This window comes from Conger conger, chromosome 12 (genome assembly GCF_963514075.1).
Source record: "Conger conger chromosome 12, fConCon1.1, whole genome shotgun sequence".
NCBI classification, from domain to species: Eukaryota; Metazoa; Chordata; class Actinopteri; order Anguilliformes; family Congridae; genus Conger; species Conger conger.
The window spans coordinates 20,453,416-20,469,465 of record NC_083771.1 but is presented as its reverse complement, the minus strand read 5'-3'; the positions used below and the strand labels follow the sequence as shown (position 1 = coordinate 20,469,465).

Genomic DNA, 16,050 nt, shown 5'->3' with positions numbered 1-16,050 from the left:
CACACACACGCAGCACACACACTCAGCACACACTCAGCACACACACTCAGCACACACTCAACACACACACTCAGCACACACACTGAGCACACGCGCTGCGCTCAGCACACACACTCAGCACACACTCAACACACACACTCAGCACACACTCAGCACACACTCAGCACACACACTCAGCACACACTCAGCACACACACTCAGCACACACTCAGCACACACGCTCAGAGCCAGTGAGATTCACCTGGCTGAATCGCTGCTGAATCACCTTTGTGCACAGCCCCCTAATTATATGCACAAGGAAACTAACATCATATTCTGTAAAATGTTAGACTTTGCTTGAGTGTCTTAAAATGTCTCTTTAATGATATGTCCAGAAAACACACAAAGACACAAAGAAGGGCAAATAAACTGGTATGAAATGCAACAGTTACTGTATGAAGAAAGACTTCAGACTCAGGGCCAGATTTACGTACATGAAACTCGCAGAGCAAAATGTGGCCTAACGAGGATATGTTGATGGAGTCGCAGAAATTAACGTCTTATTCATGAAGGCTGCAGCTCATTACATAATCAGCAAATAGGACTGCCTTTCAGGTACAGAGGCAGAAGAACCAATTCCAGTTGGCAGGCTTTAATCAAGGTCAAGAGCAAACGGTCAGGGCATGGCAGTACAGGGCAATTTGGGTAACCAGTGTTCACGGTAAGGTCCAGGCAATGGGTCACAATCCAGGGCACAGTGGGTGAGGCAGGTGGATATCAATGGACGGGCGGAGGTCGTAGCCGGGAGATCAGGAAACAGAGGCAGGTGAATGGGTCCGAGGCAAAGGAGGGTCAGCCCCGGGGACAGGTGGAGGAGCAGGCAGGTGGCAGGACGGGACAAACAGAGGCAGGCTAAAAGGGCAGGCAGGACACAGAACAGGGACACAGAGGCTAGAATCACTGGAACAAACATGAAACCAAGAAACAAGACAAACTAGCACAGAACAATGAAACGGCCGGGCTTATGTGCCACTCTAACAACGGCACAACAAGACGCAGGTGAAACAATTACCAAAGAGGAAATGCATATAAGGTGTGGGCGGGCAGAGACACGTAACAGGGAGACGGAGACAACTTGGAATGGAGCATGAACACAGAATTCATAGAAACGGAGAAACAGAGAAAAGAACTAAGACCAAGACGTGGGACGTGACAAGGAAAACATGCAACGGAGCATAGAACTAATAAATGCATAAAAACAGGGAAATTAAGAGATTAAGGGACAAAGACATGGAACGTGGTGCTGCCTATGAACCACATTTTGTGGAAGACCCAGATCTTAAACAGTGCTGTTAAAACACCTGTTGAATTGAATACCTTCACTTCAAGGAGAGGAGAGAAGCGCACCTTGCGATGACTCTCCTAGATCACACATATACTGTGGTTCCAGGCCCGTGTGGCAATTTGAGACATAGAAAGCATGTTTCCTGGGCAGAAGGCATCATATGTGCGCCTGAAAATCGTTACAAAAGGCTTAATAAATATGGCCCTTAATCTCTTCACACTTGAAGAAGGCTGAGTGATAAAAGGGATTAGCAACGTGAACTACAGGATATTGTTCTGGTTGAGTTCTGCCAGTGGAGCCAGGGCACTGGTGAAAGGGTAAATTCTTTACACGGAGAGGTGTGTAGAACAGCCTGCCAGGTCATGTACTGTAGTAGAGGCAGAGACCCTTGGGTTATTTATGTCCAGGTTGAATGCAGTGCTGGATACTCACAGGTTTGGTGTGAATAGATGGGCTGTTATCATCATTGTGTTTTCCTGTGGTCTGATGTAGAATATGCCCATTCCATTGTTATAAAACCCATCATTCACCACAAGGTGTGAACGCATAAATATTTTTAACACCGTGAATCCAAAAATACCTTTCGTTGCAGCAGTGTCTAAATGGAATGCTCCGACATTCCAACGTGTCTGAGGGGCTGATTAGGTTTTCCTCCAGTCCTGACTGAAGGGGGATCTGTGTCTGGTCAGTTTCCCCTAATGCCGGAGAGGGGTTACCGAGCACACATCCCGGCCTTCATGTCAGGCATGAGGCCCATCTCTCTAACGGAAGAGAGGGGGCCTCCTTGGGTTTTACTGGAATAATTTGGCTGCATTCCCCTCAGTGTTAACATGGTGCAGGGAACACATGGGTGTTCCTGTGTGAGCTTCACCATCTTTGGCTTTGCTTCAACACCACAGAACTGCTTAAATTTTGAGCAATATGACCATTTTGGGTATGGGCAAAGGGTCTGCTGTGGTCCCCAGCCCTGGTCCTGGAGAGCCACTGGCTCTGCTGTGGTCCCCAGCCCTGGTACTGGAGAGCCACTGGCTCTACTTATGGTCCCCAGCCCTGGTACTGGAGAGCCACTGGCTCTACTGTGGTCCCCAGCCCTGGTACTGGAGAGCCACTGGCTCTACTGTGGTCCCCAGCCCTGGTACTGGAGAGCCACTGGCTCTACTGTGGTCCCCAGCCCTGGTCCTGGAGAGGCTCTCAAGGGCCAGGGCTATAGTCTGTGGAGCATACAAAGCACACACCAGTTTATGAACAACCATAGCTTTAGTGTTTAATTTACAACCGTGGCTTCTGTGTTTATTTTAATGCACCCATGTAAAATCAGTGGTTTCCCTCCACAGACCTTAGAGAAAGGCATTAGGGCTCTGAAACACCAGGGATGTGATACTGCTGTAGTTTACTTACATCTCCAGAGTTCTGAAAGAACGAGTGTGCATTGTCTGTGTGAGGACTGCAGAGGAACTTTAACGTATAAATACAATCTGTTCGATTCCAATGAAAATCTGCCAGGCATGAAGTGTAAAACTTGTTCTTTATTCTGCAGAAGGGCAGTCAGGTCACACAAGATGTACTGTATGTTTGAATTCCGATAGAAGGGCAGTCCCTCCGAGCATTTATAACCTTTATATGACATCACTTGATGATTAACTTGTTTACGCCTGTTAAGTTCGATGGTCTCCCAAATGAGGTTAACAAGGATAGATTTACTGTTTGAGGGAGAGAAAGAGAGAGCAGAGAGGAAGCCTAGACCACTTCCCATCTAAAATACAAGATAGAGCAATAATTTTGAACTATGGATAATATGAGTTATCTGAGTAAAAATAAAAACAAAACCAAAAATAAGTCAAAATGTATATATAAACTCTTTATATATATATTGAAATCAAATTCATGTCATGGTCCAGTAGGTTCTGTGTGTTCGATGATAACTGTGAAGTAAGCAGTGGGTGTTTTGTACAGAGAACAGTCCTGGGTGGCCTTTACGTGAGTTCTGGGGATTGAATGAAACGGGTACAGGTAATGACTCTGGTTAATGGCGGTGACCGTCACCCTAGAATACAGCGGGTGCGTTCCCCCCAAAATGGGTCTGTATAAAATTACATTACATTACATTATTGGCATTTGGCAGACGCTCTTATCCAGAGCGACGTACAACAAAGTGCATACCCATAACCAGGGGTAAGTGCGCTGAAAGACCCTAGAGGGAAGTACAATTTCAATTACTACCCGTACAACAAAGATAAGGACCAGGGCCTATTTTTTAACAAACTACAAAGCAAAAGTGACCAAACTTAACTTTCCAAATGTCTCTGTATCGTCAAAACACAACCAGCCAAGCAAAGGGGTGTGTCATTTCATGTATGTTTCAAAATCCAAACTTATAATTTATCATTTGTTATTTAGCTGACGCTTTTTCTAAAGTGACTTACAGTTGATTAGACTAAGCAGGGTGCAATCCCCCCTGGAGCAATGTGGGGTTAAGGGCCTTGCTGGATGGCACGACAGCTGTGTGGATCTTATCATGGTTACACTGGGGCTTGAACTTCAACAAAGCGTTGGATAGTGCCAGATGTTCAATGACTTTGTTTTCTCCAACCCTCGTGGAGAAAAATAATTCAGGGCAGTTTACGAAATTGGATTTCTTGCAGCTGCAATGAAAAATTATGAGGAATTCCACTCTGTTTGCTCTGTGGCCCCCTAACTCAATGGGGGAGGTTTTGGTTACTGAAATATTTATCTTTTGACAGCGAGAGAAAAATAGTGTTTTTGTTGCAGTCATATCGAGTGATGAGGCTGTTTATCTTGATTTAAACACAGTCCAATTTGTGTTTCTCTCTTTCTCTCACCCTCCCGCTCTCTCGCTCTCTATCAATCATCTAGAAACCAGAAAGAAAGGGTGAATAGCTGAAAATGAGGGAGAGCTGAAAATGAGTGGGTGCGCATGTGTGTGTGAGCAGAAATGTGTGGAGCTGTTAAAGTGAGTGAGAGTGTGTGCGTGTGTGTGTGTGAGCAGGAGTGTGTGGAGCTGTTAAAGTGAGTGAGAGTGTGTGCGTATGTGTGTGTGAGCAGGAGTGTGTGGAGCTGTTAAAGTGAGTGAGAGTGTGTGCGTATGTGTGTGTGTGAGCAGGAATGTGTGGAGCTGTTAAAGTGAGTGAGAGTGTGTGCGTGTGTGTGAGCAGGAGTGTGTGGAGCTGTTAAAGTGAGTGAGAGTGTGTGCGTGTGTGTGTGTGAGCAGGAGTGTGTGGAGCTGTTAAAGTGAGTGAGAGTGTGTGCGTATGTGTGTGTGTGAGCAGGAATGTGTGGAGCTGTTAAAGTGAGTGAGAGTGTGTGCGTGTGTGTGAGCAGGAGTGTGTGGAGCTGTTAAAGTGAGTGAGTGTGTGCGTGTGTGTGTGTGAGCAGGAGTGTGTGGAGCTGTTAAAGTGAGTGAGAGTGTGTGCGTATGTGTGTGTGAGCAGGAGTGTGTGGAGCTGTTAAAGTGAGTGAGAGTGTGTGCGTATGTGTGTGTGAGCAGGAGTGTGTGGAGCTGTTAAAGTGAGTGAGAGTGTGTGCGTATGTGTGTAGGTAGAACTGTTTGAGCCTGTGTGAGTGTGTGCTTACGTGTGTGTGTCTAACCAGCCTATCTCTTTCTCTGCAGGCCCTGAGTGGTTTTGTGCTTGTGGTCACAGCTGAAGGCTACATTTTTTACGCCTCTCCTACTATACAGGACTACCTGGGCTTCCATCAGGTGAGTTTCTAGCTGGCAACCCACCAGGGCCTTTCCCAAATCATCACATCACATCTACCTGGCAACCCACCAGGGCCTTCCCCAAATCATCACATCCCATCTACCTGGCAACCCACCAGGGCCTTCCCCAAATCATCACATCCCATCTACCTGGCAACCCACCAGGGCCTTTCCCAAATCATTGCATCACATCTATCTGGCAACCCATATATTTGTGACCCAGTCTTTGAATTAATTGCATTCCATTATAAAGTACATCATTATATTTTCAAGTGTGGGCTTTGTGGGGGGCGGGGGGGCATCCTTCTCCATTATGTTGTACCAACTGGAGTAATGCATGCCAGCCGAGGTAGAGCGTAGAGGTAGGGGCTTATTCAGCTGAGTTGGAGAGCAGAGAGAGGGGCTTATTCAGCTGAGTTGGAGAGCAGAGAGAGGGGCTTATTCAGCTGAGTTGGAGAGGAGAGAGAGGGGGATGTGGACTCAGTCTTTATTAAATCCAGTGATAACAGCTTGTCTGTGACCCACCTGCCTGTGGACTAAGATAACCATGAGAAGGTGTTGATGGGAATGTACAGGCAGTCTGTCAGACTGTCTGCCTTCCTCTCTTTCACAATCTCTGTGCTGTTGGAGGAAGATACTGTATCTCACTTGTTATCGCTGAGGTGAAAGCTGGCTCTTGCCTAATGACAGTGATAAGAAACATGCTCTCAGACGTCATATTGTTGTCTATGTAAGCAGTCCACCAGACTGCTCAACACGCACCCAAAGGTTTCCAGGTGTCGTCAGTAAAAGACTCTTCTGAAGGATGCTAGCTTTCCTGTAGTGCTGTGTGAAATGTGTGGGTGGCTTACACTGGGCCTAGTGTGTGTACTAGAGTTACTGTGAGCTCCCTAGTTGGAGGAGGTATTACAGGGTCAACCACACTTATTTAAAATGAGGAGAAAGGGCCTTTATGAAAGCATCTGTGTGTGTGTGTGTGTGTATTAGAGATTAATATTTTTGTTACAGTCAAATTTCAGGTTTGGGGTGTGTAAGGAGATGCATGCTCGCTGTTTTATATGTAGCACTGGATAACAAGTGGGCATCACCCAGCCCTTTTGTCTTGTAGCTTGCAGCTGGTAGCGACAGTTTCCAGTGTCCTTTTGGCACCAGTCATTGTCAGTGTTGTACTGTGCACGTTCTTTGTTGTACACTTCTCATGAGATGGATCAAAATTGATGCTTTTGGCTTGAACTGTTGCAAGACAGAACTTTCAGTGTTGACACTATAGAGCTGATAATCTGGACAGTATAGAATCTGTGGCATTACTGTATGTGTGTTCTACACAGAGCTACTCATGGATGCTCTGGGAGAGCCTGGTGACTCCTTCTCTGGTGTACAGGACTGAATGATGAATGAACCAACCAAATAAAACTCGCCCCTCCTGGGGCTACTATTCATATGTCCTTACCTACAAAATAGATTATATATTATATAAATAATCTCTATTTTTATAGAGAGAATAGGTGATAATATGTGATATATCTTCTAAATTATGATTGTTGGATAGAAATCACAATATACAACTACACATGTAAGATATTTATTGGAACCTGTTCACAGGTTACAATTTAGCACATTATGACATGCTTTATACATACGCCACTTAATTAGGCCTGTAAACCTGCTTGTCAAGGCAAATATTTAAACAGCCAATCATGTGGCAGAAACTAAATGCATAAAAAATGCAGATGTAACCAAGAGGTTCAGCTGTTTTGGGGAAGAAGATCTTTTTTACTTTGACTGTGGAATCACTGTTGGTGCCAGACAGAGTGGTTTGAGTATCTCAGAAACTGCTGATATCCTGGGATTTTCACACACAGCAGTCTCTAGGGTTGCAGAGAATGGTACAAAAAATAAAAAACATCCAGTGAGCAGTAGTTCTGCGGGACAAAATGCCTTGTTCACGAGAGAGGTCAGAGAAGAATGGGCAGACAGGAAGTTGAAGCTGACAGGAAGGTGACAGTAATGCAAATAGCCACACATTACAACAGCGGTATGCAGAAGAGAATCTCTGAACACACAACGCATCAAACCTCTAAGTGGATAGGCTACACCAACAGAAGACTAATATGAAGTTTTAATAAAGGGCGCACTGAGTGTATATTTCTCACGTACATGAGGCGGTGAGAGTGGTTTTTCGCGACGGCCCCCGGGGATGTGGAGTGCAGTTTTGGGTTCCTTCAGGGCCTCTCTGCGGGGGCCTGTGGAGACACGTTCGGCGAGATCGAAGCGAAGATGAAGAGGAGCCGTTACATAAGGCCTCCCTGGGAAGCCATGTTTGATTTGGCGGGTGCGCGGGATGGAGGTCATTCTGGGCCGATGGCCAGACGGATAAGGGCCCCGGTCCTCAGCTGAGAAATGCAAGTGTGCGGGGTGTGGGCGAGGGGGGGGGTCCCTGTTGGGAAAATATTATTCCAATTCGTCACGCAACGTCTGTCTCGCGGGGAAGAGAAAGCCAGCTTTCTTTGAGTGCACAGGTTTCAAGGCTCGGTGCCAAGCAAGTGTTTTACTTCCTCAAGCTATTTTACTGAATCCACATGGCCATATGAAAAATGGTTAAAAAAAACAGATGAACTGGACGTGTTGAAATATAAAATCTGCGTGTTTATGAAATAATAATTTAATGTGTAATCCTCCATGGACCTCCAATAGAGACGTTATAGTAATCACAGGCACAGAGCTTGACAGTGCTAACATAACACTGAACACACACACACCCTGCATAAACACATGAGCTTACACTGTGTGTGTGTGTGTCTGTATGTTTGTGTGTGTGTGTGCGTTTCTGTGTGAGTGTGCACGTATGGGTGCATTTCTGTGTGTGTTTGTGTGCACATATTTGTGTGTGTGTTTGTGTGCACGTATGTGTGTGTTTGTGTGCATGTATGTGAGCGTTTGTGTGTTTGTGTGCACTTATGTGTGTGTTTGTGTGCACATATGTGTGTGTTTGTGTGTGTGTTTGTGTGCATGTATGTGTGCGTTTGTGTGTTTGTGTGCACTTATGTGTGTGTTTGTGTGTGTGTGTTTGTGCAGAGCTGGTCAGTGACAGTACCGCAGTGTAAGGTGTTAAATTAATGCTGGGCATCAGTGCCATGGTGATCGCCATGTTTTTAGGCTGCCAGAATCAGCGTGCAGGAGTCCCAAAGTGTGAGCACCCCCTCCCCCACCCTGCTTCCTGTTCCTAACCCCTCTTCCCCCTCCGTCTCCCTGCCCTGCAGTCGGACGTGGTCCACCAGAGCGTGTTCGAGATGATCCACTCAGACGACCGCGCCATGTTCCGTGGCCAGCTGCACTTCGCTCTCAACCCCAACCAGGGGGACCCCGAGCAGGGCAGCAGCGGTGAGTGTCCCGCTCCTGTGGATGTGGGGGTGCAACTCCCATTTCAGCTCACTCCAGTCAGGAAATTAAGTGACCTTCAAAAATCAAGGTTTTTTTTAAATCATATGAATTGAATTTCAGTTATTTTCCTGAAGTGACTTGAATTGGCCAAGATGTGAAATCCAGTGTACAGAACGTGTAAAGTCATTTAATACAGAAAAGTTATGATGCAACATTAGCTCAGGAGGCAAGAGAGGTTGTCGGAGTCGGACAATTGCCGCTTCGATCCCCATGTGCTGATTGGTGCGTGGCATGACAGCCTTTCAGCGTTGGTATGTGAATGGGTGGGTTATATAATATATAAATCCATCTATGTTTTCATAAATAACTAGACCTATTGTCCATATTTTCCATATAGAATGCGGTTTAAATGTTGATGGCAATAAATTTTAAAAAATACAACTGCCGTACTGAGAAGAATATGGTTCCTTGTGTTCAGCGGTTTCCCTGATTTAATCCAGCGCTGTGTTGGGCTAGGCGGAACAATGGTACAACAGAGAATGCGAGCTGGCTCCCTGTCTCAGTGACATACTGCCTGCAGTGTGCGGCTGTTAGCCTTCTGAATTCCCGCTCTATCTGAGTATCTGCTCTGTCTGAGTATCTGCTCTGAGTATCTGTTCTGAGTACCTGCTCTGAGTACCTGCTCTGAGTACCTGCTCTGAGTACCTGCTCTGAGTATCTGCTCTGAGTATCTGCTCTGAGTATCTGCTCTGAGTACCTGCTCTGAGTAGCTGTTCTGTCTGAGTATCTGCTCTGAGTATCTGCTCTGAGTACCTGCTCTGTCCTGTGCTGCTATCCAGGCATGCAGAGCAGCCAGATCTCCAGCAACATTGTGACCTACGACCCCCAGCTCATCCCCCCAGAAAACTCCTCCTTCCTGGAGAGGAGCTTCTGCTGTCGCTTCCGATGTCTTCTTGACAACTCCTCTGGCTTCCTGGTAGGCCCCTATATAGTCCATGTCCTCTTAGCTTCCTGGTAGGCCCCTGTGTAGTCCACATCCTCTTAGCTTCCTGGTGGGCCCCTGTCTTAAAATCAGTGCTATTGAGATAAAAAACTAATTTCCACAAAAATAATAAAGTGAGTTACTATCCTTGGTTAACTGTTCTATTTGTTCTGCTATTTAAAATCTTTACTCGCACAGGAATTATATTATCTAATGTTCTTATAAGCTTTTATATTAGTATTATCATTATTATTATTATTATTATTGTTATGTGTTAGTAATTGTAATTGTGATAGGGACTGATTTGATTGACCTCCCGCTCCCCGCTCTTCCAGGCACTGAACTTCCATGGGCGTCTGAAGTACCTCCACGGGCAGAACCAGGTGTCGGAGGACGGGAAGACTGCCCACTCCCAGCTGGCCCTGTTCGCCATCGCCGCCCCCGTACAGCCCCCCGCCATCCTGGAGATCAGGACCAAGACCCTCATCTTCCAGACCAAACACAAGCTGGACTTCTCTCCCATGGGCATCGACACCAGGTGCACTGAACACAGAATAAATAAATATACTGCTGTCCTAAAGCAGCTGTTTGTCATGTCATGTGGCCATGGGACACCATACAAACACAAATACAGCTTTAGAGTTTGGTTTTCCCATCCAGAGTGCAAAAAAGAGATAAATCCACGTTTGTTGTGCCACTGTGACTCATTTTCGATATTCTCTGTGCATTGGTGACATTCGTTTTTTTTATTGTATAACATTTTCGACAACTCTCTTGAAAAAAAGTGACTAAATAAATGTGTTTTTGTGTGAGTATTCTTACAGTGTTTTTTTTTTTTTGGTGCAGAGGAAAGGTGGTTCTGGGATATTCTGAAACGGAGCTCTGTATGAAAGGCTCAGGATACCAGTTCATCCACGCTGCCGATATGATGTACTGCGCAGACAACCACATGAAGAGTAAGCCAGGGGGCCCGAGTCCTGTCCTCTATCCTCTGCCCAAGACTCACAACTCACCGGCTCAAAATGTGTTAAAAAAACCTGGGTTTAACACCTCCATTTTGTGCTGTTATTTTTGATATACCCACAAACCTAATTCACTACTTAAAGGTGCAGTATACAATTTTCCCCCTACTGGTGAATTGCATTTGAAATGAAAATCAAAACACAACTGATCTCACTGGCTTATTGAGAAAACAGCCTATTTGCCATTCACAAATATGGTCAAATATCAAGCTAACATCTTATTCTCTGTTAGCGACAGATGGTAATTTAGTGTCATTGAAATACTGAACTTTGAAGTACTGCTGTATAATAATCTCCCCATTGCGCTTACTGTGATGCTTTCCATTATGCTGAGGTTGATGTATTCCATATGCTTTTGTAAATTGCTCTAGATGAAGTCATCTGGTAATGCTCAAATGTAAATGTATAGTGTTCAGGTTAGTCAGCTGCTAAAGAGGAATCATCACCCTATGCTGGGATAGGCTCCAGCCCCCCTGCGACCCTGTTCAGGATAAGCGGGTTAGGCTAATGAATGAATGAATGGTTATCAATGTTGTAGAAAAGCATACTAGGAGGCCCACAGCGCTGTGTTTCTGCTCCTCTTTCCTGTTCCGCAGTGATAAAAACAGGGGAGAGCGGTTTCTCCGTCTTCAGGCTCCTGGCTAAGTCGGGCCTGTGGGTCTGGGTCCAGGCCACTGCCAGGCTGGTGTTCAAAGGAGGAAGGCCAGATTTCGTCATCGCTCGACAGAGACCCTTAACGTGAGTGCAACTCTGTAGTGACTTCCGCCTGTCAAAATTAGTCATTTTCAGCTGACCCTTTTATCCAAAGACACTTACAGTTGATTAGACCTCAGCAGGCGCCACTCCCCCTGGGGTAATGTGGGGGTAAGGGCCTTGCTGAAGGGGGATTGGCCCCTGCACTAATCTTATTGTTGGCAACCTTCCGGGTCCCAGTCAAGCACCTTATAGGCTGCCCTCTTCATCACTTAAAGCCCATCCATTCTCCAAAAACAAAGATCGTCATACTGAAGCAGGGTGGAGGGGGATGTCCAGGTTCTTCCCGGGAGGCCTGGGGGGGGGTCTGTGCTGGTTTTTGTTCACAATAATTAACATGGCGTAGTTTACTGAATGGCTGTACACACCATGCTGGTTCATACCTTCATCAGACCGTAGAGGATACATGCAGTGCAGCTGTAGCTCATGATCCAAAATGTCAGCCATTAATGAAGGGGCTAATTAAATAATTCAGTGCAGAAGCTGACTTGAAATTCTAGATCTAGAGTTTTCATCCCTAGAACAAGCATGCATAGCTAGTGATCATCTTGTTGTAATAAAAGAGAAAAGAGAAAAGGATTCCCTTTTGCTGGTTATGTAAGTTTCCTTTGACACTGTGTTTAGTGTATGTGTCTGAATTCTTCAGATTTTTTGGTCTGAGTGGCTGACCTGTACGAACATTGTCCTGATGAAGCCACGTGGTGAAATAAAGTATCTTGCGTATATATACCCAGGTGTTTACAAAAATATGTACTCTTACTCTTAGTCTTGATGCGCTTTTCTGGTCCATGGTAGTCAACAGACCTTCTTTTTCCTCCCAGGAACGAAGAGGGGGAGGAGCACTTTCGCAAAAGGAGGCTTCAGCTCCCCTTTGACTGCGCCTCTGGGGAGGGGGTCCTCTACGACGTCGGCCCGAGCCTGGACATGATGGACGCCAACAGGCCCGAAACCAGGAGCACGTCCCAGGGGCGGGCTGTGGACCCCATGTCTCTCCTGGGCTCTATGCTCAACCAGGACCAGTCCGCATACATCCAGCCCGTGGCCCCAGACCCTCAGGATACCCTGGACCGGGCCTTCATGGACAGCCACGCCCTGCTCAGCGTCCCTGGGGACGCCTGGCAGCTGGAGGCCCCCACCCCGGGCGGCCACCTCAAGCAGGACTCTACATTGGCGGGCATCATGGAGTCCCTGGAGCAGATCATGAGCGACAGCGGCCTGGGCGCGGCCCTGGAGGAGCTGGAGGTGGACGACAGCGAGCTGAAGGAGTGGGAGAACGCCCTGCTTAAGATGAACGGCAGCAGCAGCAGCGACACCTCGCTGGAGCTGAGCAGGGTCCTGGCCAATGACATCTTCTCCTACGTGGAGGAGGCGCTCTTCAAGGAGAACCCCCTGGGCCCCTGCCGCGGAGACGCGCCCCGGGAGGAGGCCGGCGTCCCGTCGGGTTGCTTCGGCGAGGCCTTCTCGGGGACGTCTCGGGGCCTTCCCGGAGTGGGATTGCGGAATTCTGGGTTGCCTGGTGACCGGCAGAATGCGGTGCTCTCTGCTCCTCTGAGGCAGACACGGGCCTTCCCCCAGGTGGACTGGGTTGGAATGGGTGAGCAAAACATTGTGGGATTGGGGACTGGCGTCGGAGGCATGCAGGAGGCCATCAGCCCTGACCCTCTAGCCACCATGAGGCTGAATGGACCTAGAGTGGCTCACAACGATAGCGGGTTGCCCCAGAGACAGCCAGGATTCAGTGCCCAGACCGGCCTGAGTCATAACAACCCGATGCCCTATAACCTCACCCTGGCTACCCCCTGCACTCAGACGCAGGTGAACCAGTTCAGACAGGGCCTGCCAAGCTCACAGACCGCACCCAGATTTGGGTCCTGCCCACAGCAGAAGCTGCGGTCGGCTCCTTCGAGCACTGTTAGCCGGGTTCCCCCCGACTCGCTGGCTCCGTCCCTCCAGAACCAGCAGCAGCAGCAGCCGCTCGGGATTGTGGGAAACTATTTTGGGCACCAGACACGGCATAATTTCATTGGCCAGTCAAACCACGCCACTTTGGAAGTTCAGCAAGACCAATGGACCCCCTCCATCCCCAACACTAATTTTGAAGACAACCTGCAAGACGTCTGGGCCCCAAATTTCCCCTCGAACCCCTCGCCGGGCCAGTACCTTCAGGGTAGGTTCTCAGTCCAGACGCAGAGTCTACCTTCCGAGCCTCTGAACCCGTGGCAGCCTCGGCAGGAGGTTCCCACAGTGATGCACAGCAGGCAGCGGCACCCCTTGCCTCAGCAGCCCGACCCCGACCACCAGGACTTCCCGTCAGGTGCCTCGCCCCAGACTTCACAAAACTGCAGGACTTCCTACGGCTACAGGACCCAGAATGCCGTGCCCGCCCTGTCATCGAGCGTAAACGGCTGCATGTTCGATGGAGGCCCACCGTCCACAGGCAAAGGGGAGTGCTTCGGCATCCCGGAGCTGGGAATGCCTGTGCTCCCGTACCAAAAACTGAACCCGTCAAACAGCCAGAGCTCCCCGCAGGCTAGCTTCTGCTTCCAGAATTTTCCAGGGAACATGGTCCTGGGCTCATCCACCAGTGGCCAGGGGAGCGGCCAGCCCCGCCTGCCGGCTCCCGGCGTCTCCCCGGGGGACACGATGCCCCATCACCAGTTTCTCAACTGCAACGGGCAGCCACAGGTAACCAGGTGTTCCTTCTGGAAGGGGCTTGCCGTCACCAATGGTTGAACAGCACTTATGTAGCATGCTACTGCTCAGTCACAATGCTACTGTTTACATGCTACTGCCCTGTCATAATGTTTTTACGAATGTTACTGTTTACATGCTACTGCTCAGACATAATGCTTTAAAAATGCTACGGTTTACATGCTACTGCTCAGTCACAATGCTTTAACAAATGCTACGGTTTACATGCTACTGCTCAGTCACAATGCTTTAACAAATGCTACGGTTTACATGCTACTGCTCAGTCACAATGCTTTAACAAATGCTACGGTTTACATGCTACTGCTCAGTCACAATGCTTTAACAAATGCTACGGTTTACATGCTACTGCTCAGTCACAATGCTTTAACAAATGCTACGGTTTACATGCTACTGCTCAGTCACAGTTGTAATCTCTATTTTAATCCCGTTCTGTTCTTCTTCAGAATGTTTACTCAGCTTGTACACCTTTCCCGCTGCTCAAAAATGAGCTGGGATCACTTCTATTTCTCTATAATTTCACTCATAAATGAAAATTCAATATGAAGCAATATTGTGGCCATTGCTCAGTTTGTGAGTTTGAATTTCTGACTTAACTGAAATGGAATTGGCCCTAGGCCTGTTCCCTGCAGACCTGGCTCAAATATATAATTGTTTTGGATTCAAATAATTTTCTACGCTTTATTGAAGTTGTCTGGTGCATCAGAACCTATGAAATACTCATAAACATACCAAACCCTGCCTCCTGGTCCTCTTGGTTGGCTCCGTTGCACCAGACAAGATCAACTGAGCACAGAAAAGTATTTGAATCCAAAGCAATCGCAAATTTTGATCCAGGTCTGCTTCCCAGTCTGAATTAAGAAGAATATGTGTTCGAAGAGACAGCCACTGCTTCTATGCAGCCTACCATCCACCAGATGAGCTGCACAGCCACTCCATTTCAGAATGTAATTCATGTATTTCTGCTGGAGATCTTATAGCACATGCTTGCAATAGCATTCTGCTTGCATACACAGTAGAATGTAGACACTTGCAGTTTGAGATTTTATGAATACTGAGCACCTGGAGCAAAGGGGGGGCCTTGGCCATTGTGCACTGTTTCCTGTTACAGTTTGTTATTATTCTCAGACAGAGTGCAGGCTACGGGCCTATTTTCAAACACAATTCTGAGCCCGCTGTAAGCTAACATGTATAGCTCTCCTTCTCAAGGTACCGGGCCATCCAACAGAAGATGAGGACTCTTTTTCCTTCCCTCCACTTTCCAACGGAACAACATATTTTTCAGAGAACAATCAAACCAACTGCTGCGACTTCTAGAAGGCCGTGGCTTGTACTCACCTCCTGCGGTGTCAAAGGTCAAAGGCCAAAGGCCCGCTGGGGAGGAGGAAGGGGCCGAGACGGCGAGGTGTCGCAGTGCTTCCCGGGGAAGTTCACCGTCCAGTTTTTTCCCAAACCTCGTGATACTGAAGCCTGTTGTAGCTTCTGCCTCTTCTCACAGCTTCACCGTTCACAAAATACACAAACTTCAGGCTGCGGCCCCGGACTCCGGGAGCGGCGAGGGTCAGTCACCCGAACGGCCGCTTCGCACGCCATTCGCACCGTTCATCACGCCGCGGGAGGAACACACCAGGACGTCCTGATGGAGTATATTTATTTATTTCTGTTCTTTCTCACTTTTTTATCTTCATTTTCATGTTCAACGGGGAAAAAAACAAGAATCTGTTGGAAAATTATTGCTTTCAAAAACGCGCATATCAGCAGACACCGTAGGAATGAAGTAGCCAATCGAAAGGGGATGGAATTTCTGGGAGTTGATTCAAGCAAGGACTGACGATTTATCACTGGTCAGAATGTTCTACCCTCCAGATGGAAAAGATACCATCTCTTAACTGGATTTAGGACTCACTCCTCTTCATATGCACCTGTGGGTGAATGTTGAGATGTTATACCAGGAAATAAAAAACTTTTCTTGTGGTAGATTTGACATTGTAAACTATACAATAGTTCAACATAAGAAAGAAAAAAATGGAAATGTGGTGTGGCAATATAAAAATCAAAACACACTTGTGTGTTCTAAACGATCTACTGCTGTCTACTTGAATGTGACATGTTCAGGTAATCACCAGGATTGTACTGTTCTTTAATTTCACACATTTAGCTG

At 47.3% G+C, this 16,050-nt stretch overlaps 1 protein-coding gene across 1 annotated transcript in view; it reads left to right on the top strand.

Moving 5' to 3' along the window:
• LOC133142163 (aryl hydrocarbon receptor-like) overlaps positions 1–16,041 on the top strand; it is a 61,892-nt gene extending 45,851 nt beyond the window's left edge. The window contains exons 4-11 of the mRNA XM_061263205.1: positions 4,953–5,042; positions 8,303–8,423; positions 9,263–9,399; positions 9,741–9,943; positions 10,252–10,361; positions 11,024–11,165; positions 12,002–13,865; positions 15,099–16,041. Of these exons, the coding sequence (XP_061119189.1) occupies positions 4,953–5,042; positions 8,303–8,423; positions 9,263–9,399; positions 9,741–9,943; positions 10,252–10,361; positions 11,024–11,165; positions 12,002–13,865; positions 15,099–15,206 (2,775 nt within the window). The 3' untranslated portion in view covers positions 15,207–16,041. The remainder of the gene's footprint in view (positions 1–4,952; positions 5,043–8,302; positions 8,424–9,262; positions 9,400–9,740; positions 9,944–10,251; positions 10,362–11,023; positions 11,166–12,001; positions 13,866–15,098) is intronic.
• Positions 16,042–16,050: the final 9 nt, after the last annotated feature.